The 25,594-nt window shown below is 45.5% G+C and overlaps 1 protein-coding gene across 1 annotated transcript; it reads left to right on the forward strand.

The window, feature by feature from the left end:
- The first annotated feature begins 1,918 nt into the window (after positions 1–1,918).
- Positions 1,919–17,244, forward strand: LOC134482698 (uncharacterized). The gene is made up of 7 exons (XM_087591763.1): positions 1,919–1,945; positions 2,011–2,105; positions 5,183–5,246; positions 7,678–7,791; positions 15,943–15,983; positions 16,372–16,519; positions 16,819–17,244. Coding segments are annotated over exons 1-6 (342 nt in total). The 3' UTR covers positions 16,373–16,519; positions 16,819–17,244.
- The last annotated feature ends 8,350 nt before the right edge of the window (positions 17,245–25,594 follow it).

Below are 25,594 nucleotides of genomic sequence, written 5' to 3' on the forward strand. Positions count from 1 at the left end.
TTTTTTATGTTCGTTTTGCCTAATCAAAGGGTCAGAATTTTGCTTGTGCCTATTCATGATGATCTCCGAAACTTTATCAGGACTTTATCAGGAGGTTCATAGAAATGGCCTTTTAATACATTTATTTTCTAATAGAGATATGGATAGAATTTAAAAGTCAAATTCATTTGCTAGTGTCAATAATAGAGCCAGCCCAACTCTGGAACTCAACTTTTTACTCTTGCTTCCTGGTCCTCAAGGTAAACACTGTCTAGTCTTTCAAATATGTCTTCTATCTCTTGGAAAATATATTTTATGTTCCTGTTTTCAAATGTTCAGTTTCCTATACTGTGTATTGACTCTCCCTTCTGAAATACAATTTCTTAGCTCCTGACTTTGCACTCACTCTAAGGTACTCATGTACACAACTCATCCTGTCATCCCTCAGGGCTGTCTATCAGATACCTGTTACTGCACACAAGTTACTGCAGAAGCTAGCGCCATGAAGGAACAAACATTTACTCTTGTCCTATTGATGTGGGACGGGGACATGGATCATTTAACTGAGCAGTCCTGGTTCAGACTCCTCCATGAACTTGAAGACGCCTGAGGATTCTTAGTGCGTCTGCGAGCCCCTTTGACTTGTAAGGGACATCCACAGGTTCCCATCACTCTCCCCACTATGACTGTGGGCTCATCAGTCATGTTCTGCAACATGTGTCAGAGCCAATCAAAATCACGGCTCCTTTCTCTGCAGCTTTTCTATTCTCTTTGGTGCTAAACTTGTGTCTCTTTCCCCATGTGCTTACTTTTAGGGTTCTGATCATCAGTCCTTCCGTGAGCTGTGAACAAAGCCGGCATTCGTCCCTAACCGTACCAGCTCCATCCTCTCCCTAGCTATAGTCCTCGAGTCTCTCTTCTTCCTGTTTGGATTCGTCTCCATGGGCTTACAGCACAGACACTGTCTTGGGATTTTCCACCATTCTTATCCAAAGGTTTCATTTTCCTAACACTTGCTTTTTACATTTTGATTTCTTTTTCCGTTAATAGGTATCGACTGCATGTATTAGTGGGGCCTGATGTGATGTTCAGCTCATGCATACAGCATGTCTGTACCAGCTTGTCTCCTCATCCCACTTTCCCTTCCGCCCACCCTAGCACTCTGGAAGTCACGATTCAACTTTGACACTTTTAAAGTTTCCACAAACGAGAGCATCCACAGGGTGGTATGGTATGCCCATTGTGTGACAGGAATCCATTCGTCTTTATGGCTATGTAACATTCAATTACACACACACACACACACACACACACACACACACACACCACCTTCCTTCACCGATTCCTGGGCAGTCAAGTTGACTCCATAGCTTAGATAACTGTAAAAAGGCACTTCGGTAAATTACACAGGCACCGGCATGCAGGTACCTGGTGTGTAGATTTGTTTCCTCTGCACATATAGCCTGAAGTGAGGTAGTTGGATCACAGGATTTTCCACAGTGGCTGAACCAACTTACATTTTTCTGCCAGCAGTGTTTGAGAGTTCTGTATCTTCACCAGCATTTACCCTTCTAACCTTTTGCCAATAACCACTTTACCGGGAATGAGATGGTACCTCACCATCGTTTTGACTTTCATTTCTCTGAAATTTAAAATTGGATATTTAAAAATACCACTGTTGGTCATTCTGCATTTCTTTATTTGAAAAATAAATGTCTGTTGGGATCCTGTGGCCATTTTTAGATGCAAATTCTTTGTGGGTTTCGTTATCTCTTGTTGCCGTTGTTACTAAGTTCTCTGAGCATCCTCTAGACTCTGGATATAAATCCTTTGGCGGGTGAACAGCGGGCGACTCCCTGGTTCTGGACCACAGGGCGTGGATGCTCGTAGAGCTGCTTCAGTGGCCTTTCTGCCAAGTTGACTTTCGTTGGTGGGGAACATGGAAATTGGAGGGAGAGGAGATGATGTAGGGGTATCTTTTCTCCAGATTGGTCCTCGCTGGGTGGACACGCCCCCTGTTTCTGACGTCAGGACTCAGCTTCCCACTCTTCCATCCTCCGGCTACTCCCACGGTCCACGAGCAGGTTCCTTGCGCTTCCGTTACTGGCTTCTTTGGGGCTGGTGAGGTAGGATACCTGTGTCCAACAGGATACACAGAGCAGGTTTCTTACCTACCAGTAGGCAGCAAGGGACAAGATAAATCTAGAATTCATTGCTAGCCGGTTCTCTAAGGCTCGGGGGCTGTCTGAGGTAACTAGCATAGTCATTGTCCTAAAGGACCCCAGCAAGGCCTATCCTGGGAATTTTCTACCTTGTGCAACACAGCCTTCCATTTTGCAGTAAGAGGTTCATTCTGCCCAAGGTATCTGGAATCCATAGCCTATTGTTCAACTTCCTGTCCCCGCAGGTGATGGGAAGGGCCATTGTACTTTACAGGAAGTAGAGACAGACTGTGGGGAGCTAAGTGCGTAACCACTTGTGGCTTTTCTGCCTTCTAAGGGACCTGCAGCCCGCACATCTAGGTTTTATCAGGATGCTTCCTGGGAAAGGAGCTTGTTTTCGTGACTTCCTCTGCCATGGTTTTAAGTTTCCGCTCCATCATCTGTACGTCTCTGTTCTTCAGCTTTCAGCTCCTGTAAACATCGGTTGTGAGCTCACATCTCTCCATTCTTGTCGATAGCAATTGTGTGCTGACGTCCGTCCACGCCGGCCCTTTGGCCGTGTGGGTTTGAACCTCTTCTTATTGCTTGCCTGTGTTTCAGTGACACTGCCGAATGGAAAGAAGAATGGGAGTGTCAGCATGTCTGTGTGGACACTTAGCTCTTCTGCCAGAGATGTGAGATCAACTATTCTTCCTATGGATGTTTGCACGCTGTTTAAAAATGGAAGCAGTTGCAGGATGTGACTTAATTTGTCGGCCATTTATACTCTCACGGCGTTGTCTTTACACTTGACTAGGAGAGTGGAGGTGTTGAACGCTCACTTTTGTCTGCTCCTGCTAATGAAGCCATGATTATAAATATGAATTTCTTGGCTGCAAAACACTAAACGGCTTCCAGAATTGTTTTCCCTACTGAGAATTTCTAGGGATATCTCCATCTACCCAGAAGTCAGTTCTGGTCACTTTGGAATTCACTTCTTGCGAAGCCCAGACCACACAATAGCCTCACAGAGGAAATTCTAGCACACTGCTTTAACTAACAAACACTCTAGCTCCCTTCTCTAACAACCCCATCCTCTGCAGGGGGCTCCCGCTCTGAGGCCCTCTGCTCTGTCTAACTAGCCTCCTCTGACTGCTCCTTAGCCCGGATGAGCATAGCTTCCTTTGCTGTCATGATGAACGCATGCTCGAAAACTGCCAACATCTAGGCTTCCCGAGATCGATCCTGCTCCTCATACACACTTCTGTAATGCAGAAACCCCATGGGATCTTGAGATCACCCCACTGTAGACTGTGAGCCCCTCTATAGACTTCCTTCCCTCCCATGCAGATGAAAGGACACTGAAATACAGGAAGGAATTCTATTGCTTATTCCCAAAGCCACTGAATAACCAGATCCTGCCGGTAGAGACAATGGAACAGGTAGACAAAGATTAGAGATGAAAGGTCTCCAAAGGTCACACAATGTTATGGGAAGAGAAATTACAGAGTTCCTATTTATTTATTTATTTATTTATTTATTTATTTATTTTTAAAAGTATTTTTATTTATTACATAAGTACACTGTCGCTGTCTTCAGACACACCAGAAGAGGGCATCAGATCCCAGATGCCCACAGATGGTTGTGAGCCACCGTGTGGTTGCTGGGAATTGAACTCAGGACCTCTGGAAGAGCAGTCAGTGCTCTTAACCACTGAGCCATCTCTCCAGCCTCTAGTTTCTATTTATTTTTAATTTCACGCTTAAAAACAATCAACACATACATATATTAGCAATAAATAAATAAATAAATAAATAAATAAATAAATAAATAAATTCTACAATCCATGATCAAATATCTTTTTTTTTTTCTAAACATGGTACAGATTTCTTAGAGCAGGCAAAACAGCAGTGTCTACAAGAAGGATCTGGAAAAACAAGAGACCTTAGTCACTATTGTACTAATTCATTTAACAATCTCACTTGAAGGATGGTTCTCACAGGGTTTCTGTGTAAGTGTCATGTCTGTAAGTCCCTTATTTATCTGTATGGAGACAAAACATTTTTGTTTTCAATTTTCTGGAAATTCTGTGTTTGCCTCCCAAGACTCTCAGATCTACACAACATTAAAGTTTTAGGTGAATAGCATCAACATTTTGGTACAGCTACCATTCGTGGCGATGTTCACCTATGTTGACATACAATTTTACTATCTTTTCAATTTGTGAGTTCAGTGTTCACTCTAAGTTTCCATAAAGCTATGCATTTAATTGCTGTTAGCCATGGGGCGGCTGGATGCTGATAGGCTTAAGGAATGAATCCATTCACTCAGCAAACAGAGCTGGGTTTCTCCACACCAAGCGAGAGACACTTCTCTATTGTTGGGGCCAGGCTCTTGCCTATGAGGATTTGGCCCTGGCTCACCCAGTGGAACTTGCATACAACCATGGGGAAATGGCTAAGAAAGGATTCTACAGTAGCAAGCTGCCCTGTGGGTGTGGCCAAAAAATGCAGTGCTGAGAATCCGAAGGGCTTGAATTCCGTTAGATAGTATATCAAGGTCTGTGACTTAGGGTCTAAATCTGAAACTTACATTGTCTTGTCTAGAAGTTGTGTGTTCCATCTCTTACTCTATAACCAGCCTCTAAGAGACCTCCGTTGATCTCTACCATGTAAGGATTCCCCAATCAGGGTGATCTGTGACAAGCAGAATGTTGAGAAAAAGATGGTGAACTCCCTTCTAAGCTTAGGATACAATCGCATCATGGTTTCAGTTTTGACTGTTATGCTTCATTCTGCTTCTCTCTTGGACCATTCTGTCCAGGGAACTGAACTTTCATGTTGAGCATCCGTTACTGGGTTAGGAATTAGGTCTATAAACATTCGAGTTTGCTCCCTGCCCCCGGCCCCAAATAGGCACATTTTGAAGCCTTGGTCCCTAGATGTGGCACTGTTGGGAGGTGGTAGAACCTTTCGTGGAAGGAAGTTATGTTGTTGACGACACACCCTTGAAGATGATATTGGGATTCTGGTTCCTTCTTTTTCTCTTTGCTTACTTTCCAGCTGCCATGAGGTAAACAGCTTCCTCCGACACACTCTCCACTGTGATTCTCGAGTGACTCTTACGGTAAGTCTAAGTGTCAGAATCAGGCAGTCAGTCAGATAGATTGTGAGCACAAAGAAACCTTCCCTCCTTTAGATTTTCTTATCTCTGGTACTTCGTCGTGGTAACACAAAGCGGCCTAGTGTACTAGAGATGAGAAGTATCCCTTCTTCATAAAACAATTCAGTTGTATAGGAGAGAGGGCACTGCTGTAAAACGATGCACTCTGGTAGATGTGGACAAGCACCCCAGTGGTGCAGACGAGCCGTCTAGGGGATTCAAGATGGCTATTTTTGCTTCAGCTTCCGTTTGCTGAAGATTTGCCTTTTAAACTTTAGGAAAGAAAATAGATTCCTTTGAGGTGACTGGGGAAAAGGGAAGGAGTGGGTCTTTCAGGCAGACAGCTGTGCATATGAGGGAAGGGAATTGAGCTCAAGAATTTAGTGGAAGAAAATAACTTTTTGGCGCTTTCATTGATGGCTCCCACTGAAAACATAAAGTATGAAAAATGTGCTTTCCCTTCATATGGCTCCTTAAGATTTAAATTGTGAGAGATCACTTGAAACTCTCAGACCACTTGAGATCAACACTGTCCAGTATGGTAGCCGTCAGACACGTGTGGCTGTTCGGTTCGTGAACCATAGGTAGCCAGAATTAAAGATGCTGGAGCATAAGCTACCGAAATTTGAAGACAGACCGAAGAAAAGTAATGTCTCTCGTTAATAACTTTAACACTGAGTTGGGGAGATGACGCAGTAATGTGCTGACTGTGTAAGCTTGATCCCCAGTTTACTAATTAAAAAAAAAGAAAGCCAGGTGTGCTAATATTTATAATCTCGGTGTTGGGAAAGCAGAGACAGGGAGGGGGCTCTCGGGGTCTCTCTGACCAGCCAGCCTGGATGAATCAGTGAGTTTCAAAAACCAAGATAGACATCATTCTGAAGAACCACACTCAAGGTTGTCCTCTTGCCTACACACACATGTATATCCAAAACCACAGAAATTTGAGATGCCTTGATGGAAAAGCTTTTAACACTGTCACGTATCAGTGTGGTATTTTTAATATATTAGGTTGCACAGAACAACATCTTTTAAGATCAATTTCACCCATTTTCCCTTTTTTGCAAATGGACTACTGGGATGTTTATAACTCTACCCATGACTGTCCAGTGTGGCTATTCTTGGCACTGCTTAGTTGGCTGTGATAACATAGAGCAAAAGAGACACGGGCAAGCGTGGTCATTCCATTAGATGGAACCAAGGCATGGATAGGATCGACATAGCCTGTGGGATGCTCTTGCTCACTCTGAGCTGAATGGTGCGGCTTGAGGTCTAGGGGAAAGGCAGCTGGGGAAGGGACATGTCAAGGTTCTGAATCCAGAACAGAGTTCCCCTAGTGCTAGGCAGCAGCCTCAGACATACAAGTCTAACATACACGCCATCTTGGTACCTACTGTGTGAGAATGTTTCTATCATGCCGCTTCCCACACCCTGAACTGATTCAGTTCGGAACTGTGCAGAGAACCTTCAGCTTTTGTCTCCCAGCATTCCCCACTTGCCTTTGGTTGCCCATATTCAACTGCAGCCCCACAATATTAAGTGGAACATTTCAGAAATAAAGAATCCATAAACTGTAGCAAATTTTATTGCAGCACATTATCATAATGTTTCTGTTTCCTTATTAGTTATTGTAAATCTTGTTATACCTAACTGATAAATCAAAGTTCATCATAAGTGTGTGTGGTGTGTGTGTATATGTATATATATACACATATATATGCATGTGCATGTATATATATACACATATATATGCATATATATGTATGTATATACGTATGTATGAAAAATATCAGTTCGTGTGTGTGTGTGTTTTTTCAGCATCTGTAGGACACTTTAGGAAGTATCTCACATGGATGGATGGTAGCTGATTTTTTTTTGCATGAAGGGAGGGGAGAAAATGGACTTCGCTGAGAGGAAGGGGAGTACCTTGCATACTGGATAACAAAGGGAAGGTCTGGTTTACTGCCTAAATCTAGCTTGCATGTCCAATTAAGTGTAGGAATCTATTGATTTTCCGCCTGCTGCATGATTTGAGGTCTCTGCTGGGTGAGTTTTGGGGTTTACCCACTGGCTGTTTAATTTCCTGATGTTACCTGACTGTATTGGTCTGTGTGAGGCAAAAAGAGCTTCTGAGATCCAAACAGTCTATCCCTCAGAGAGTGACAAGGTCAGCTGCTGAAGGCTATCCCAGCCCTTGACCATGCTTGGTTACTGTGCCGAGACCCTGGTTCTGTTCTAGTCATTGTTGAGTGCCCTGGCCAATAGCTGCCACTTGTCTCTGTGAGTTTTTGTCTTACTGGTTAACTAGTTTCTTGGTCAGAAAAGTCAGGGTGCTCTTGGATTCGTCCTGGAACATTTTTAGAGTGCATGTGAATAAGAACATTGTGTCTTTCAGGCAGAAAGCACTTTGCTGAGGATAATTGACTGTGTTCCAGGGCTACCTGTAAAACAGAAACATTGTAACAGAAGAGAACACTGCCCGGTGCTGGGAATGCTGTCCCGGACAGAGGTGAGCCTGGGCTCTCTAAATTACTCCAAAGAGCTCATCTATCTGAGATCTGAGTTACTGCCACACAAAAGAGCTAGGAAGACTTCTAATGGGAGACGTAACATTGTGGAGTCTTAGAGACTAACTCTGCAGGAGCTTAAACAATGATGGTGCATTGTCTCTTACCTTAGGAACACTCCAGGTGTCAGCAAGGGTGGTGTCGTCTCATGACAGGGAAGAGCATCTTTTCCAAAACTCTTTGCTGGGTCCTGGTTGTTTGCTGAGGGTCTTTGGCGTTTACTGACCTGCTACCTGTCTTCATTCTCTTGGCGCCACCCTTCTCGCCCCTGATTTGGTATACAGCCAAGAATGACCTTGAAGTTCATCTTCCTGTCCCCACCTCTCCTCCGGAGTATTGGGATTGTGGATATGACTCACCATACCCACTTATATGCAGTGCTGGGAATCGAACCCCAGGCTTGGATACATGCTAGGGAAGCACTCTATCAACTGAGCTACATCCCCAGTCCCCAAGGAAAATGGTAAATGCTCTTAATAAAAACAAGAGGTCATTAGAATTCTATTTTTCAATAATATTTTTGTTTATTTGTTTGTTTGTTTCTCAAGATAGGATTTTTCTTCATGCCTGGAACTTGCTCTGTAGCTCTGGCTGGCCTGGAATTCAGAGGTTCACTTGTCTTTGCCTCCCGAGTGCTGGGATTAAAGTTGGGTGCCCCCACTATCCGACTCAATCAGCTTTTTATTTGAGAATAATTTTAGTTTTAAAGAAAAGTTGCAAAAGGAATATTATGTTTTAATGAGGTGAGCATTTACATAGCCACAGCTCCTTTGTCACAACTCCATGTCAACACTGGTACAAACGATGAGCTGAATGGGTACCCTTTGCAAAGAGCTAATTAATTTCTCAATTAATGTTCCAGAATTCAGTCCAGGGCTTTATGATACATCAAGGTATCACAGTACATTATTAGTCCCGTCTGGTCTGGACTGTGACAATTCCTTTTTTGTGGTTTTGTTTTGTTTTGGTTTTTTGGAAAGCTCTTACTATGTGGGTCAGGTGGTCTAAACTGTATAGCCTTGGCTGACCTTGAACTTATGACAGTCTTTCCACTTCAGCCCAAGAATTAAGATTACCGAGTCACCACACCACAAGTCACCACAATGGGCGATCATCATAACAATTTATAAATAAATCAGGGACAATAGATCATAACAATATTTATAAATCAAGGACACTCTGAGTATGGAGGTTGGCTTTCTCCCCCAAAGTTTATTGTCAAACCATGAAGACTTGAGACCTAGATGACTTCATATGAGGCAGGGCATGCCATCTAGGGCTTTCTCAAAGTGTAGAATCTAACACCATGGAAAAACACCATCTATCTCTCATCTCAGCAGTCATGCGTTAAGCTGGGAGCCCAAGGGACAACAGCCACTGTTAGATTAATGAGAAATAAACTCTACCACATATAAAACCTGACAGCTAGAAAGCAGATCTGTCAGAACTCTAGGGGCTGGGGAAAGGAGAAACAGAGTTTCCCGTGAGAACCAGTTACTGTGAGCCAGCACCTCCCCCCCGACCCTAGCACCCCTCCCTCCACCATGAACATTTTGTCAGAAGTCACACTACTTATATGGGCTGATAAAGTTCTTGAAATAAAAAGATAGTTCAAAAAATATCCTAGATTAATATCACCACCAGGCATATTTTGTGTTTAGATTTACATATATCTCAAAATATAATGTCTTGGAACAAAAGTATATATACAATGGATTTTTAAAAACTTTGTGGCTGAACAGACTAATAAAGAAAATAGTGAATGAAGAACCAGAAGATTGACCTAAACAAATCCATTCATGCATGATCCCCCGAGACAGAGTTGGAAAACATGAAAGAAAGGTTAAGAAAGAGAGCGAGCATGCACTGAGGTGTGCCTGATGAAACAATTGTAGTGATGGGTGCTAGCTAGCCACAGGTGGCTATGACAGGGGAGTCACCTGTTTAACTACTCTCTAATCAGTGTTCCAGAAGGGGATAATTAAATGGGATAGAGGCACAGTCCAAGAGATAATAGCTGAGAATTTTCCAGAATTAATCAGTCATACTACTACTTATCCTAGAAATTCATGAAGTTGTCTGTTTTCTGTTTCTGTGACAAAATACCCAAGTCAGGGTAACAGTTCTAGAGAGTCAAGGTATTTAGAGGGTCACCAACATCACTTCAGCTCTGGTGATGACCTCATGGCTAAGGTACATTGCAAAAGCACACATGTGAAAAAAAAATCATATCTTTAAATAGGGAGCCAGAGGACCATGGTTCCTTTCAAAGTCACACCCTCAAACCTACCTACCTACAGGTTCCACCAGCAATTGGGGCTACTGTCGTGGAAGTCATTAGTGATACATGCAAACCCTGTCTGAACCATAGCATTCCCACAGTCTAAATCAGAGGATTACAAATAAAGGACAGATGGAGCCTTTGAAAGCAAACTGCAGGGAAAAAAGTGGAGAGATAGTTACAAAGTAGCCAGCCAAGAGACTGGCCAGGAGCTCGTTACAAGGTAGCCAATGAGAAGGCCAGGAGAGAGTTACAAGGTAGCCAGCGAGAGGACTAGAACACCTGCTAGGGAAATGAGGAGCTGATTGATCAACTGATCCGAGTTTTGCTCTCTCTCTCTCTCTCTCTCTCTCTGTTCATCTGTCTGTGTTTTTCTATTTGTCTGTGTGCTCACTGTGTAGAGGCCAGAGGTCAATGTCAAATACATTCCCTAATTCTTTTCCACCTTGTGTTTTGAGACATGGTCTCTCATGAAACCTGGAGCTCCCCAAGTCAGCTAGATTAGCTGACCAACAAGTCCCAAGGAAGTCTCCAGGAGTCTCCTCTCCCTGGGATTCCCAGCCATGTTACCTGTGGGGCAACTGGACTGCACTAACAGACTCAGACCCTGGGGAAATCTCTGAATTGAGAACATCAAGCATAGAGCTAGTCCCCTTCAAAGCTACCTGATCTGGAACACAGAACCATGACACCCAACTGAGAGGATCATGACAATTGGTCACATAGTACAAAAACCTGGAGTTCTCCATGCTAATAAGGCCCCGGGTGTTCAGCCAACAAGCTTCCCTTCCTGGACTTTTCCTTCCCGAAAAAGGTATCTAATCTCTGGTTCAACCTGAGTAAATTTACCTCCACCATCAAATAAAGCAATTTGGATAAGCTAAGACCATCTCCTTCATCAAAGATGGCCATGGGGTGGGGCAGGGGTGGGTGCTGTCATCAAAAAGATCCTTGCCTAAATCTTCCGGAGAAGGCCCTCTCTCTTTTAGTCCCTCTATACTTCCAGATCTCATTCAGAACCAAACTGGACCCCTTCCCCCAGCCCCAGGCCCGGGGTCAGCCTTCCCCTTCCTGCCTGGTGTGTAGATGCCCTGAGAGAAACCACAGACCCTCAGACTTCATCCCAGTGATTTGCCAGCGGTGCCTGGGTACACAGGAGACTGGGCATCACAGCATCCGTCTCAGAGTCTGCTGTTTCTCACCTGGGTAAGCATGACTGGGACCCCTATTATATGGGCTGTGTTCTGCCTCCCCTGAACAGCTTGCCCAGCACCCCAGTGGCAAGCAGAACACACAGCTAAGTAGTGCTCCAGTACCTGACTGTTATGCTGAAGCTGGGATTGAACTCGGGTCCTCTGCTTGTGCAGGAAGTACCTCGCCAACTGAGCCCATCCCCCGGCTCCTCATGAGTACAGGTCATCTATAATGGTGACAGTTCCTAGGCAGGGGAGTCATAGCAAAGGTACAGTCAGGGAAAACCAGTCAATTCACAATACTTTATCCTGTTGAGAGGGAGGGGAAACAGGAAAGAACAGGATTGATCTGAGTGTGTTAGTGTACGCTGTTATCCCAGCACCTAGGAGGCAGGGGTTACAATGTCGAGGACAGCCTGGGCTACATGGTGAGACTCCATCTCAAAAGTATAAAACAAACAAACAAAAATTGAGCAAGGATGAAACAAAGGCAAACCACAAGTTTACCACAAATAGACTGCCATTAAGGAAACTTCTGGAAGATTTCCTACTGATAGAAGGGAAATTATGTCAAATGAAAGATCAGAGAGAGAGAGAGAGAGAGAGAGAGAGAGAGAGAGAGAGAGAGAGAGAGAGAGAGAGAGGAGTGATGGGGAAAGATGCAGATAAATATAAGAACAGCCTTTAGCTTCTGTGGGAAAGATGGCAGGGGAAATGAAAAGATTACAAAGCAAGAACATTTAAGTAGTGAGAGGACCGATCTGAGCTGCAGACAGGAGCTGTAGTCCTTACCTGTTTTCAAGGGAATGGTGGTCACTAAGGAGACACTAAAGACTAACTCACAAAGAGCTAGAGACTAAAACAGAGTGGAGAAGCAAAGTAGCGAGAACCCGTGCCAGAAAAAAGGATACAGTTGAGCAGTATGGATATCAAATATGGACAATGGGACCAGCCTGAAGATGGAGAACAGACCTTTCCAGGGAGTATGGAATACTGTTGCATGCTGGAAATTGGAAAAACCACAGTACCGTTGTTCCAAAAGATTGGACTCAGGAATGGAATACAGGTCCTCACATGGACAAGGCCCTTTGATTCATCTCCAGCATTGCAAACAGATGATTAGAATTTACACACGGATCTCAGCACACAAATACATTTAGAAACAGCATAATGACTTAGTTTAAAAAGGTTTTCTTTATATCTGCTTGTTCTATTTATGTGTGAGTGTTTTGTCTACCTGTATGTCTGTGTACCACCTTCATGGCTGGTGCCTATGGAAACCTGAGGAGGTGTCAGATCCCCTGGAGCTGGAGTTACAGAAGCCACTATATGGTTCCTGGAAAGCAAGTCTGGGGCCCTCTGCAGGAGCAATACATGTTCTTAGCCACTGACCCATTGCTTCTACCTCTCACCTACTTGTATTTGGAACACAGGTACATACGCATTCACGTGTGCTTCCAAATAAATTACGTGACATAAGAGAAATCTCAATGACAGCATGAAAGTACTGAATGGTGCTGAACATTTTAAAGCCCAAAGCTGCAAATGCAGTTACGCAAGGATTTATAAAGTCAGTGGTCACAGTCACAAGGCAGGAAGGGCCATAAGTAAACAGAGCATCAAACCGAGAAGATAGAAAATATATAGGAAAATGAATCACTCCACAGAGGAGGAAGAGAAGAACACATCTCTCCTGATATGACACGTCGTGGTTATGTCATTCAACAAGTATCCATTACGTGCTTTGGACAGTATGAAAAGGAGACAAAAATCCCTAACCCTCAAACTTCCTTTCTCATGGGGGAGTAGTTAGCATATGAGGGAATGAATGAATGCTATAATTTCAAGTCATTATCAATCATTAATGGTAAAGAAGTTCAACTGAAAAAGTATAGAGCATATTTTATACTGTGGCTGTCTTCCAAGGACAGGAACCTGGGTCGCCATTAGGAAATATAAAAAGCCCACATCCTGCATGATAGAATGATGTCGGACTCTCTGTGATTACTTTCCTGCAAACGGCCATTTGTGGTCTGAGCAGGGCTCTCAATTGGGACGTTGCCAATCTGAACCAAAGGATGAATCTCCCTAAGATTGCCTCCAGAAATTCATTTGGAACCTTTTGCCAATTCTAATTCTCAGGCTGTCCTCCAATTTGTGTCTTCATATTTCTTCTGGATGTCCTGACCTCCTAGATGCCCACCAGCCTTCTTAGGCCCTGACCATGGTCTTTCATGTCCTTCAAACAACTGTCAGGCTTAGTCCTAGTCTTCCAAAGGCCTGGTGGGATAGACAGATGTTGAAGAGGAAGTCACAGAGCCTGATCAGGCATTCAGCTCTGTCTTTATGTGGAAGTGTGGTTGTCAGTGAGAGGTCTGCAGGAACTTCCAGTGCTCTGGATCTCGTGATCTCTAGGGATCCTGAAAACCTACCACTCTGAAACAATGTACAACATACCCATTTTTCTAATGTTAACTGTACCCACAAAAAACATGGATCTCTGAGCCTTTCAGGTCATGTAGGATGGTGAGAAGGAGGGGTGAAGGTGCCACGTGAGGAGACACATGACTTCTAGCAGGGTGGCACCACTAAGGGCAGTTGAGGTTGGGGAAGTTAGCAAGCACTTATAGAGAGAGTGATGTTCCAGGAGGATTTGAAGGCCACGGGATGAGTTCAGTAAGTAATGGAGAGGCTCTTCCAGACAAGAGATCTGGATGAACAACATCAAGGAGATGAGAAACGGAGACCGTAGAAATTAGTAGGTGAGAGAGTGTCAGTGCCGAGTCGAGTCCTGATAGATCCTGTGTTGTGACTTGACCGTAGAATGTCCCCTATAGGCTCACGTGTTTGAACAACTGGTCTCCAGCTGGAGGCACTGTTTTAGTAGGCAGGGTCTGTGGAAGAAGTGGCTTGCCTGGAAGACTGGCCCTGAGAAGGATAGCCTGGTCCTGCTTCTTGCTGAGTTCACTGCTGTCTGAGATGCTAAGATGTGAGGAACAAGTTAGGCAGCAAGCTACCATGACCACGAATGGAGCTCTTATGCCTACACCTTCCCCACTGGGATGGACTGTATCTCTTTGAATCACGAGCCAAAATAAGCGACCCCTCCTCCCTCAAGCTGCTTCTGCTGTGGTTTTTGGTAAGATCCATAGGAAGTTTTGCCAACGGGGCAGCTAAGCACATCAAACTCTGCTTTCATGCCAGATGTATACTGTGTGCTTCAAATACTTCAAACGGCATCTTTACCAAGTTGATTCCGTAAGCTTTATTTAGTTTCACCCTAATCCTCAGTTTACAGATGACGAAACAAAATCTCAGGGGGGAATTCTACAGGGGTGAAGCCGGAGCTCAAATGCTGATCTAACCGTAGCTCTAACTGATACCAGGAATAGAAAATTCAACCGGGCTGCTGCGGAGAAAGAAGAGTGAGCTGGGGACCTGGGGAGGGAGAGAGTCAGCAGATGTGAGAAGCGCTGTGTCTGTGACACAGGAAGTCGCGAATCGGGCGACTCTGGTGGTTTAGTGCCTCTTAGGAGGCAAAATGTTCATAATGAAAGTTCTGCTTGACAGATGATAATGGCCCTAGAGGGAAGCATGAAGAAAGACAAGTGTGTGTACTCTGCATTATCCGAAGTGCAGTTACTGGAGAAAGCCGAAATGACATGAGGCTTGTCACTCTGTCCCTAGGGGCGGTGGCCTGTGGAGTGTACAGTGACAGACTGGTAAGCTGGCATTGAAAGACTGAGTGTACACACACACACACACACACACACACACACACACACACACAGAGTTGTGCATTTGCTGACTTCATAAGGTAAACACTCCTCCCATGCATGACCCATTCACTGGCCTTGCGTTTGGGAGAGATGTGCATACTCAGCCCCTAAGTCTCTCTGGCGTGTCTCAGCCATTCTGAGGAAGGCCTTACAGCAGACCTTGATGTGCACAGATACCACAAGTGTGGTGAACTCACATACTCATTAGCTGCATTCCTGACATGATGTTTCTCCTCCTCTTCTTGAAAAAATTTGTTGGAACTTAAGGAGAGATATTTATTAAGGAGATAGAGATAGAGATATAGATAGATAGATAGAGAGAGAGCGCGAACACAAAGGATAGAGATCTAGACCACTCCCAATGTCTGCATGAATACACTCAAGTCATGTTGAACAATTAAGCCTGCCTCTGGGTCATCTCTTCCTTCAATGTTGTTTCCCCTCAAAGATAGGAGGTATGTCTATAGGACATAGAAGGTGTGGCTTGCAGCAATCCGTTTATTAGCTACATGGCTTCAGACTAGCTACTTAGCTTCCCTCTACCTTAGTATTCTCATCTGTAAAATGGGGACATTTAATTTAGCAACCTGACAGGGCTGATGTGAGAGCTACAATGTTATACTCCAAATGGTGCCAACCACATAGGAAGTGTCAGATGAGTGTCGTCACCACCATCACCATCGTCTAATTATTACTCCTTCTTGCTTCCTTTTAACGGAGGTGGGAGCTACAATTAGCACGCACAAGCTACAACTTATTTTCATGCTTTAAAATTATCCCATGTTTAAAATAACTCCTCAATTTGAATATCGCCTAAATATAACTTCCTCTGTCTTGCAGTTCAGCTTCTACTATTGCAGCTCAAGTAGTCTGACCATTTGGTAAGAGCATTTGGGGAGGTGGGTGTCTTCATGAAGATCGGAAAGTTCAGCCTTATTGACTAGATGTCCATCTCCGTCCATTTCCTGTGACAGTGATGGTCCAGGGGACAAACCAGATAAATTAAGTCTACTGGCGACCTCCAGGCTGTATCCAGCTAGTAGCTTCATTATTGTTTGCCTCCTAGGCCTTGTGATTCTTTTTCTAAGCTAGAGCCACAGACGGTTTAATGGGCTTTGCAGAGGTCTGTCCTCACCCCCGAAAAGCTGTTGTGGGATGACCCTAGCAAGCAGCAGATAGCCTGGAGACTGCCATCTGGGAGAAAGAGCTAGTGAGCAGCAGAGACTTAACTCCCTTCTGAAGAAATAATCGAGAGTATTCTCCCTGTAGAAAAGCACAGTAACGGAGTCCTAGTCAAACTCACAAGGTTCTCCATGGGCAGCAGAGACCCCAGGGACGTCAAGGAGAGCGAATACTGTTCTCCTGCCTTTGATGGAACCAAACAGAGCAATCGATGCTTCATGATTTTCATAAACTGGTAGGTGTGGGTAGGACTTGTGGGTAGGCAGAGTTACCACCACACTCTGCTGCTGTGGGCCAGAGGCACATGCTCATGAGGAGTCTGCACTTCCAGATTACAATCCAGGATTTTGGGGGGATCATTTTATCACTGAAGTCCATGCTGTATTTTCCTTAGAGATGTTCAAGGGGGGAAAAATGACTGGTGTTTAGTTCTCAGAGAGTAGTCAAGCTTCTAAGTAAAGCCACCTCTCCATCCCCTGTCACATGTCCCTGTAAGACCCCACTTCCACCTTCTCCCTGCCTTTTCTCCCATAGGGGAACCAGCAGACACCTGAGCTCCTGGTGGAGGATTCTAGTAGCTCCAGATGAATCCTGAGGCAGCAGGATCTTTGGCTCTCAAGAACAATCTAGAACATGTTCACCTGAAGGTGCATCTGCTGTGGGAAGGAAGGCTCCCGAGTCCAATGTGGGTAGATCCTGAAGAAGACTCCAGAGACAGGGTGTTGAGGAAGGAGAGGTGTCTACATAAGCTCCCCCATGAAGCAGAGAGCCCTGAGGTGATGAAGAGGGAGTGACTAATGACAGGAGTATTTCCCAGCCTCACCCTGCCTTCATCACTGGGATGCTAAGCCCAGGCTTTAAGGAACAGATCCACTTAAAGGTCCTTGGGGTTCAGAAAACTCTAGCTTGGACCGCACTGAAAAGATAGAATTGGAAACAGGCAGCCCCTATTCAAATTCACTTTGTATGCAGCAGACTGCCCTATTTTGGACTGGTGCCCAGAGGAGCACCAGCCGTGGATGGCTGATCTTCTATCCAGTGTGGTAGAAAGAATGCCCGTTCTCCAGCCTACTCATAGCTAGAAGCACTTCCACACTCCCCAGGATTGGAGACACACTCTGGGCCTAACACAGGACCTCTCTGTATTCTTAGGATACATGTCCCTCGAGATACCTAGTTATATTTGATGCTTGATTCTCCTGCACAGTGCCCCTGTACTGAGGACCAGCTTCCTGGGGGACATTCTTGTTTTTCAGACAGTTCATTTCTACTACATAAGGTGGTTTTCAGCCCCACCATTCCCTCAGTTGTTGTCTGATCAGTGGAGGACAGAACATACCAGTGCTCGACTATGAAACAGATGTCTAGTGACTGGAGGCATGTGGCTCATTCCCTCATGTCTTCTCTTAACCAGGAATCCGGTTGCCCATTTGATTTGGTTTAGCTTGGATGTAAGTTCTCTCACCACGCTGCAGTTCTCCCTAGGCTATGTTGCTGGTGGGATAGCAATATTAGCAACACGTACATCACCGTGACCGAAATGCTTGTGCTGCCCAAGGTGTCAGAATTTAAAGATGGGAACCAACCTCTGGCAATGTCTTGTAAGTGAACTTCTAGATTAGATTAATGTAGATGAGAAGACCTACTCTAAATGTAGGCAGTATCAGTCCACGGACTAGAGTCCCGAGCTTGATAAAGAGAAGGAAACAGGGCTGGACAGATGGCTCCATGGTTAAGAGCATTTGCTGCCACTGCAAGGGGTCAAGGTATTGTTCAAATCACCTACATGGTGGCTCACAACCACCTGTAACTTCCAGAGAATCTAACACCCTCTTCTGACCTCTACAGGCACCAGGCACATACAGTGCACATACATACATGCAGGCAAAATATTCAAACACATGATGATGATGATGATGAGGAGGAGGATGAGGAGGAGGAGGGAAGTACACTGAAGAGGAGAGGGGAGGAGGAGAAGGAAAGAGAGGAGGAGGAAGGAGAGGATGGAGAGGAGGAGGGAGAGGAGAAGGAAGGAGAGGATGGAGAGGAGGAGGGGGGAGGAGAGGAGGGAGAGGAAGAGGAGGGAGAGGAGAAGGAAGAGGAGAGGAGAAGAAGGAGGGAAAGGAGGGGAGGAGGAGGATGGAGAGGAGGGAGAGGAGGAGGGGGGAGAGGAGAAGGAGGAGGGAAAGGGGGAGGGGAGGAGGAGGGAGAGGAGGAGGGAGGGAGGAGCAGGAGGGAGAAGAGGAGGAGGAGGGAGAGGAGGGGAGGAGGAGGGAGGGAGAAGGAAGAGGGAGAGGAGGGAGAGGAGGAGGGAGGGAGAGGAGGAGGAGGACAGAGAGGAGAAAGAGGAGGAGGGAGGGAGGAGGAAGAGGGAGAGGAGGAGGAGGGAGGGAAAGGAGGGACAGGAGGAGGGGGACGGAGAGGAGGGAGAGGAGGAGGGAGGGAGGAGGAAGAGGGAGAGGAGGGAGAGGAGGAGGGAGGGAGGAAGAAGAGGAAGAAGAGGGAGAAGAGGGAGAGGAGGAGGGAGGGAGAGGAGGGAGAGGAGGAGGGAGGAAGGAGGAGGAGAGGAGAAGGAGGAGAAGAGGAGAAGGAAGAGGAGGGAGGAAGGAGGAAGAGGGAGAGGAGGAGGAGGAGAGGAAAAGGAAGAGGAGGGAGGAAGGAGGAAGAGGGAGAGGAGGAGGAGGAGAGGAAAAGGAAGAGGAGGGAGGAAGGAGGAAGAGGGAGAGGAGGAGGGAGAGGAGAAGGAGGAGGAGAGGAGAAGGAAGAGGAGGGAGGAGGAGGAGGGAGAGGAGGGAAGGAGGAGGAGAGGAGAAGGAAGAGGAGGGAGGAGGAGGGAGAGGAGGGGGAGAGGAGGAGGAGGGAGAAGAAAGAGGGAGAGGAGGAGGAGGGAGAGGAGAAGGAGGAGGAGAGAAGGAAAAGGAGGGAGAGGAGGAGGAGGAGAGGGAGAGGAGAAGGAGGAGGAGAGGATGGCCCTGCTGCCATGGTTTTCTCCAGACCTTCAAACTAATCTTTATCTCCTTAAGATGCTTTTGTTGGGTGTTTCATCACAGCAATGAATAAAGCAGCTAATACAATATCCAGGTTTTTTTTAAAGCCTGAGGGAGGAAGGATTTTTTCGTTACTGTTCTAGGGATTCTCTTCCATCGTGGCAGAGAAGACACGGTAGAGTGGGTAGCTCCATCAGCAACAGGGAAGCAGGGAGGCAGGTAGTCACGAGGCAATGCCCATGAGGCAGAGAAATCAAGGATGGAAACTTTCCAAGTCAGCCTCCATCTCCGCAGGGCTCCACGGCCTTGCAGTTCAATGCATGAGCCCGTTGAGGACATCTCACATTCAAACCGTAACAGCCTCTGGGTTTAAAGACGGAATCCAGGAATGAATGCAAATTCCCAGCACACCAAACACTGTCTTGCATCCTGGTTCTTTGTTGTAAGGTCCATACCTTCATACTTCCTATCCCTGGTACACAAGGCTTTTGGACGTCCACCTAAGTCATTGAGAAACAGAGGTCAAAGCATACACGGGGCTATCAACTAGTTCTGTGGCAGAGCGTCATGGCCCAAGCGCTCCTTACCAAATTTGGCATCTGTCCTTTACTGGATTTACCTCCATGTGACCTCTGAATTTATTTAATAAAAAGCCACCGAAACATTCTGAGATTCTGTCATTAACTCCAAAGTATCATTAGAGACATTGTCAATAGTTTTGCTAGAATCCAGAAACCAGAATGAAAATGAGACGACATTGTCTGACAGTGCCCTTGAGGACAGGTGGTGTGTGGTCAAAGGAATCCAAGAAAGGAAGGGTTAATTTTGACACGTAGTTCCAGGCACAATCAAAAATGGCAGCAGGAGTGTCAAGAGGCTGGTCACGTTGCACCCACAGCCAGGAAGAAAGAGTAGTGGTTGCCGCAGCCCCAGTGGTTGCTCCTTTTCATCCAGTGTGGGGCGACAGCCCATGGGAGAGCGATGCCCACATCCAGGCTAGGTCATAGGTACATCCAGAGGTGTGTTTCCATGGTGATTGTAAGTTCAGTTGACAGTGAAGACTGACCATCACAGAGACTCTCTGCAAAAGCTCCTCCCTCATCCTCTCAGTTAAACATTGGTTTGATCTACTCAGTCTCAAGGAAACCTGGGAAAGGTTTGTTTGTTTGTTTGTTTGTTTTTATTTTCATTTGGTTGCTTCATTTTAAGTAGAAATGTAACGAGAATCTTCTGTGCTTTGCCTTTGGCTAAACAAGGCCTCGGGTCAGTCTACAGAGCTGAAACAGAGCACACCTGTAGGGAATTCCAGAAAAATGCTTAGAAATTGTTACCCTTTTTGCTTCACCTTCCTCAGCAGCCAGACACTCACCTGAGGATCTGTAAAAGTTTAATGTTAAGACCCAACTCCTAGAATTTATAAAGACAGCCTAGAATTTATAAAGATGTCTTTTCATCTGTTCTCCCACTTCTGAGGTCCCCGAGTTTCCCCACAGATGGCTGCCTTTTTGTCGCTGCATTCAGATCGGTCTCTCCCTCTAACAGGAGGACTTGTCTCCACTAGAGCTTATGTTGCCATTGACATTTTCCAATTGCGTACTTCCTTCCTCCCAAGCTTGGTGAAACACGCCTATATTTATTGCCTTATCTTGTAAGAATTTCTTTTAAATTATCTCCAACTCATTTTGTTACTCACGCTCTGCTGACTGAAATGAAGTAAGACACCTCAGATTATTATTTTTCTTCCTCGTCCCCTGGATCACTGGCTCACTGGCTCTCTGGCAAAAAAAAAAAAATAATAAATAAATAAATGAAAAAACAAAACAAAGCAAAAAAAATGGAACCAGTAACTTTTAGTTATTTCTATTGTCTCAATAAGAGTTCTATTTCTGCCAAGAGATACCAGGACCATGGCAACTCTTATTTTAGTCCTTTGTCATGATGGCGGGAAGCATGGTGGCACACAGGCAGACATGGTACTGGAGAAGGAGCGAGAGTTCTACATCTGGATCCACGGGCAGCAGGAAGAGAGAGTGATACTGGCCCTGGCTTGAGCATTTGAAACCCCAAAGCCCACCCCCAACAAGGCCACACCTCCTAATCCCTCTCAAATAGTTCCACTCCCTAATGTCCAGTCGTTCAAATATATGAGCCCGTGAGGGGCCATTCCTACTCAAACTGTCACACTCATTTTTAAAATGGTATACCTTCTGACTTGCACGGCATGATTTATTTGGCATCTTCCTTTCTCCCTCATCGATGTGCCTAGTATTTAAGACATCCTTTCCCATTTTCTCATTCCTCTCATGACGTCTCATTGTAGAGGTACTCAGAGGTATCTGTGGGTACAGTGAGCCCTTGTTCACATGACCTGACTTCTGTAGCACTGACTGGTTGTAGTAAGGTGTTGAGATGGAGTTAGGCGGCTAACAACTTAGAACTGATGCTCAGGGAAGGAAATTGGGAGGGGAGTAAGGTGGGAGGGAGTGTGGGACAGTGATGCAGATCTTACCATTTCTGTTGGGTCAACAAGGAAAGCCGAGGCCAAGCTAGACTTGAGAGGAGCCCTGTGTTGGCAGAAATGGTTGAGTGCTTAGCTCATGGTCTCCCTTAGTCATTGGCTGAGGCTAAGACTGGGACTTCAGCTGGTACAGCTGATGAAGAAGCTAGCATTGGACTATGCTTACCAATGCTGAACAGAGCTCTCTGGCATATTACTTACTTATGTTGTGGCTCAAAGTCTGAGGTGTAGTCTAGTGGTATCCGAAACCTGAGGTCACATTGCAATCAGGAAGCAGAAGGCCAAGAATGCTGCTGCTCACCTCTTTCTATTGGTTTAGTCTGAGGTTCTAGGCCCAGCAACAGTGCTGACCACATGTAGGGTGGGTTTTCCTACTTCAATTATCCTACATCTAGTAACTCCACACAGGCTTCCCCAGCAGGTTGTTTCCATTGTGATTCAAAATGCTGTGGACAGTCAAGACCAACACCACACCCTTCTTCAGGCAGAATTCTCCTATTTGCAACTGGGATGGATCAAGAATGGATGAAGAGGTTCTAAGCGGATTACTCAGAACTCTGCCTGTCCTTCTCTGCCACCTTCGTGGAATGGCCACTCTGTCCCTCCTGTTTATCAGAGTCAGATACCAGTGGTGCTGGGGGGATGGCTTCTTTCTTTCTTGGTCCCTGGATATGGGACTTGAGACTTTCAGGATAGTTGCTTTCTCTTAGGACTGAACTTATTAACCCTGAATGAGGCAGAATGCCATGGAGGGGAAGGACAAAGATTCTCAAGAAGGCTCAGGGAACGCTGGTTACATGCCTTGGTTCCCAAACAGGACCTGCAACAGCATCATGGTGTGTGTGTGTGTGGGGGGAGTATGAATGCATGCATGCATGCATGAGTGTGTGTGTGTGTGCATATGTGCATGGGAGTGTGCGTGCATGCATGCATGCATGAGTGTGTGTGTGTGTGTGGGAGGGTGTCTCATTCTCTGTGTATACTGCATGTCTAGGTTTATGAACCAGATCCTTCATTAGAGCATCCATGGAGATGTCCAAAGGGAAGGGATTCCCTTGGGTATTCCCAAGCTTGTGTTAGTCTAGAATAGCTAATTCTTAAAGATTCTTAAGGGGAATATAGTCCCTTTTCTCCTTTATCAGGTGATATGTCCCCAGATGGATTATTCTCAGTCTTAAGCCCAGTTTTTTGACCTGCCAAGAGAGGAAGGAGGGTGGGTTTTTGAGGCTAAAGGAAACAGGAGGTCCCTGTCATTTTGTGTCACAAGGAGGAAATGATAACTGTGTAGAGGGGTAAGGCATCTCTGATGGCTCTACAGGATGGGAGCCTGGGCAGCCAAACTGTTAGGGCTTCCTCCCTGGAGTTGCCTTGTGTTAGAGCCCTGGGCTCTCCCAACCAGGACCTTAGCTTTGTCACGTGAGATGAGTCTTAGCACATAAGTCTTCATCTATTAAAATGTGAACAAGCTCTTCAGGCCCCTTGCGACCTTTCTCGATCTCTTGTTGTAGAAGATAAAGGCCCCTCGTAGACAGTAAGGAGGCACCTGGGTTCACGCCTAGGTTTTAGCTGTTTACCAAGTGCCCTTACCTCTCCCTTATCCTGCTGTGCAATACCGCTTGGCATCAACCAAGACACAGCAAGCGTGTATGCACTGCATGCCTTCATCCAGCCTTATCACTTCCTACGATTAAATATCCGAACTGGATGTTTACAGATGCTGGAATATTCTTCAAAACCTCCCTGGGATTATCACGAGGAGTTTAGATGTTGGGCCGCCACCTCAAATCAGATTATTGAAGACCTACATACCGCAAGGATGGAAGCTTCGCTCTAACTAATTATGAGAGACACTCCCAGGATTTTTGGTTGGAGCAGAACACACCTACCATAAAACTCATTTTACTGATGTGCACCATCCAGTGGTACTGGGCTCACTTTACAGATTTATTTACTCTGATTGTTATCCAAAATTACAGCTCTGCGCCCATCAAACCACAGGACTTATTTCCCCCCCAGCCTCAGCTCTCAGTTACCATTATTCTAACCCGTTTCTGAGTTTCACTCTCCCAGATTCTATACCAAGGGAGTTCAAGCAATTATCTTATTGTGAATGATATTCTCATGGCTCATCCACATCGAACCACACATAAGGCAGAGTAACAATCCGTTGCATGTATACACTGTAGTTTCTCTAGTCATAGACACTGGGTTCAAACCTTGTTTCACTGCTTTCTTGGTGTGCTACTGGGTTCTTCCTGTCCAGATAGTAAATGCCGTGTTCCAAGAATGTGCCCCCAAGTCTGAATGCTCCCTGACCCAGCCTTATGGTCTAACCCTTGCTGGAATATACTTCGAGTCCTCTGTCCCATAATGCTCCCAAACAGCTGTTGTCACAGGTCAGATAATTTTTACAGATTCTTTCCTCCTTTGTCAGATTCAGTGTGTCCTCAGCTGGATGACACACAGGCGTGACCCCAACTGGGAGCTTGGCAGCCAGATGCTCTCCCAAGTAATGGAAAGAGGAGAGCAGAGATGGGCAGTGTTTTTGGGAGATTCCCGTGTACATCTCTCACTGCCTTTAAGCCAAAGAGGGGTTTGGAGCAAAGACACCTTGTGACAGGAGTCCCACTCAGGCATGGCTGGGGCTACTCTGAGAAGAGCCCAGCCTTAGTTTGAAAATAAGGCAAATCTAAATGAGTTAACCACTGAAGGATAGTGTCAATATTCTGGGATGGTTCCGGTGCACAGACATGTCTATGTGGACACACGCATGTGTGTTTTTAATGTGCAGAGTCCAGAAATGAACCTCAGATATAATTCCTCAGAAGCCATTCTCCTTGGTTTTGGAGACAAAGTCTCTCTCTGGCACCTGTGATTTACTGATTAGGCTGGGTTGGCTGCCACTGGGCCCCATTGATTTTCCTGTCTTGACCTCTCCAGGGCTGGGATTGCAAACACACTCTACCACACCCAACTTTTTTATGTAGCCACTGAGGATCAAACTCAGGTCTTCATGCTTGCACAACTGACATTTTTACCAACTGAGTCATCTGCCCTGAGGACTGCTTAGATCAGCAAGTCTCTGTGTCTGCCTTTGAAAGGGTTATAAACATTGAAAAGGCTTGAATTGATAAAACATCTTCGATTTAGCGAACTAACCACTCAGTGAATTCTTGCCCCTCCTCCTGAAATGCACCCTGGTACACTAAACCACCATCCTACCAGTTGGCATCGTAGGTCAAGCCACAGTGGTCTAGATCCTACCTATAATGTCATCCATTGTTAGCCAACTTGATTTCCCTCACCCCAAATCCCAGGTAGACAGGAGAAATACCGAAAATACTACCCAGGCTACCAAATCCTTTGGAGTCTTGTTTCACATTTCAGAATCCTTACAAATATATCTCTAGTCGCTTTAGATGGCATTATTTGTACCCTTGGGAACAGCGAAGGTAGATAGAGTTGGTGATTTTATAATCCTGCCACTTGAGGTCACTGGGTTTGATCTCTGATGGTGTTCCTCCATCTCTCAACAGAGGTCGAGCAACGACGATGTTTGCCCAAGTCTTCTTAAGATAGCAGACTCTCTCGAAGTCTCCAGTGATTAGTCAGACCCTTCACCATCCCTCTTTTCCCACAAGTGTGAATCTTAACATTCACTAGGCAAGCCTCATATGACCTGTCCCTCTTCTAGTCTCTCCCTTTTGATTTCAGCTTTGAGTCCTAGACTGTTGGTGACTGTGTTTCTTTCTCTTTTAGCATTTGCATTCTCCAAGTCCACTTTAATATGCAACATAGAGAGAGA

Source organism: Rattus norvegicus, chromosome 17 (assembly GCF_021556685.1).
Source record: "Rattus norvegicus strain SHRSP/BbbUtx chromosome 17, alternate assembly SHRSP_T2T, whole genome shotgun sequence".
Taxonomy (NCBI): domain Eukaryota; kingdom Metazoa; phylum Chordata; class Mammalia; order Rodentia; family Muridae; genus Rattus; species Rattus norvegicus.

Coding starts and splice junctions, on each gene's coding strand:
- LOC134482698 (XM_087591763.1), top strand. CDS start 1,919: ATGGAAATTGGAGGGAGAGGAGATGAT. Junction 5,247..7,677: donor ATTCTCGAGTGACTCTTACG/GTAAGTCTAAGT, acceptor TGTGTCTTTCAG/GCAGAAAGCACTTTGCTGAG. Junction 7,792..15,942: donor GAATGCTGTCCCGGACAGAG/GTGAGCCTGGGC, acceptor TCTGTCTTGCAG/TTCAGCTTCTACTATTGCAG.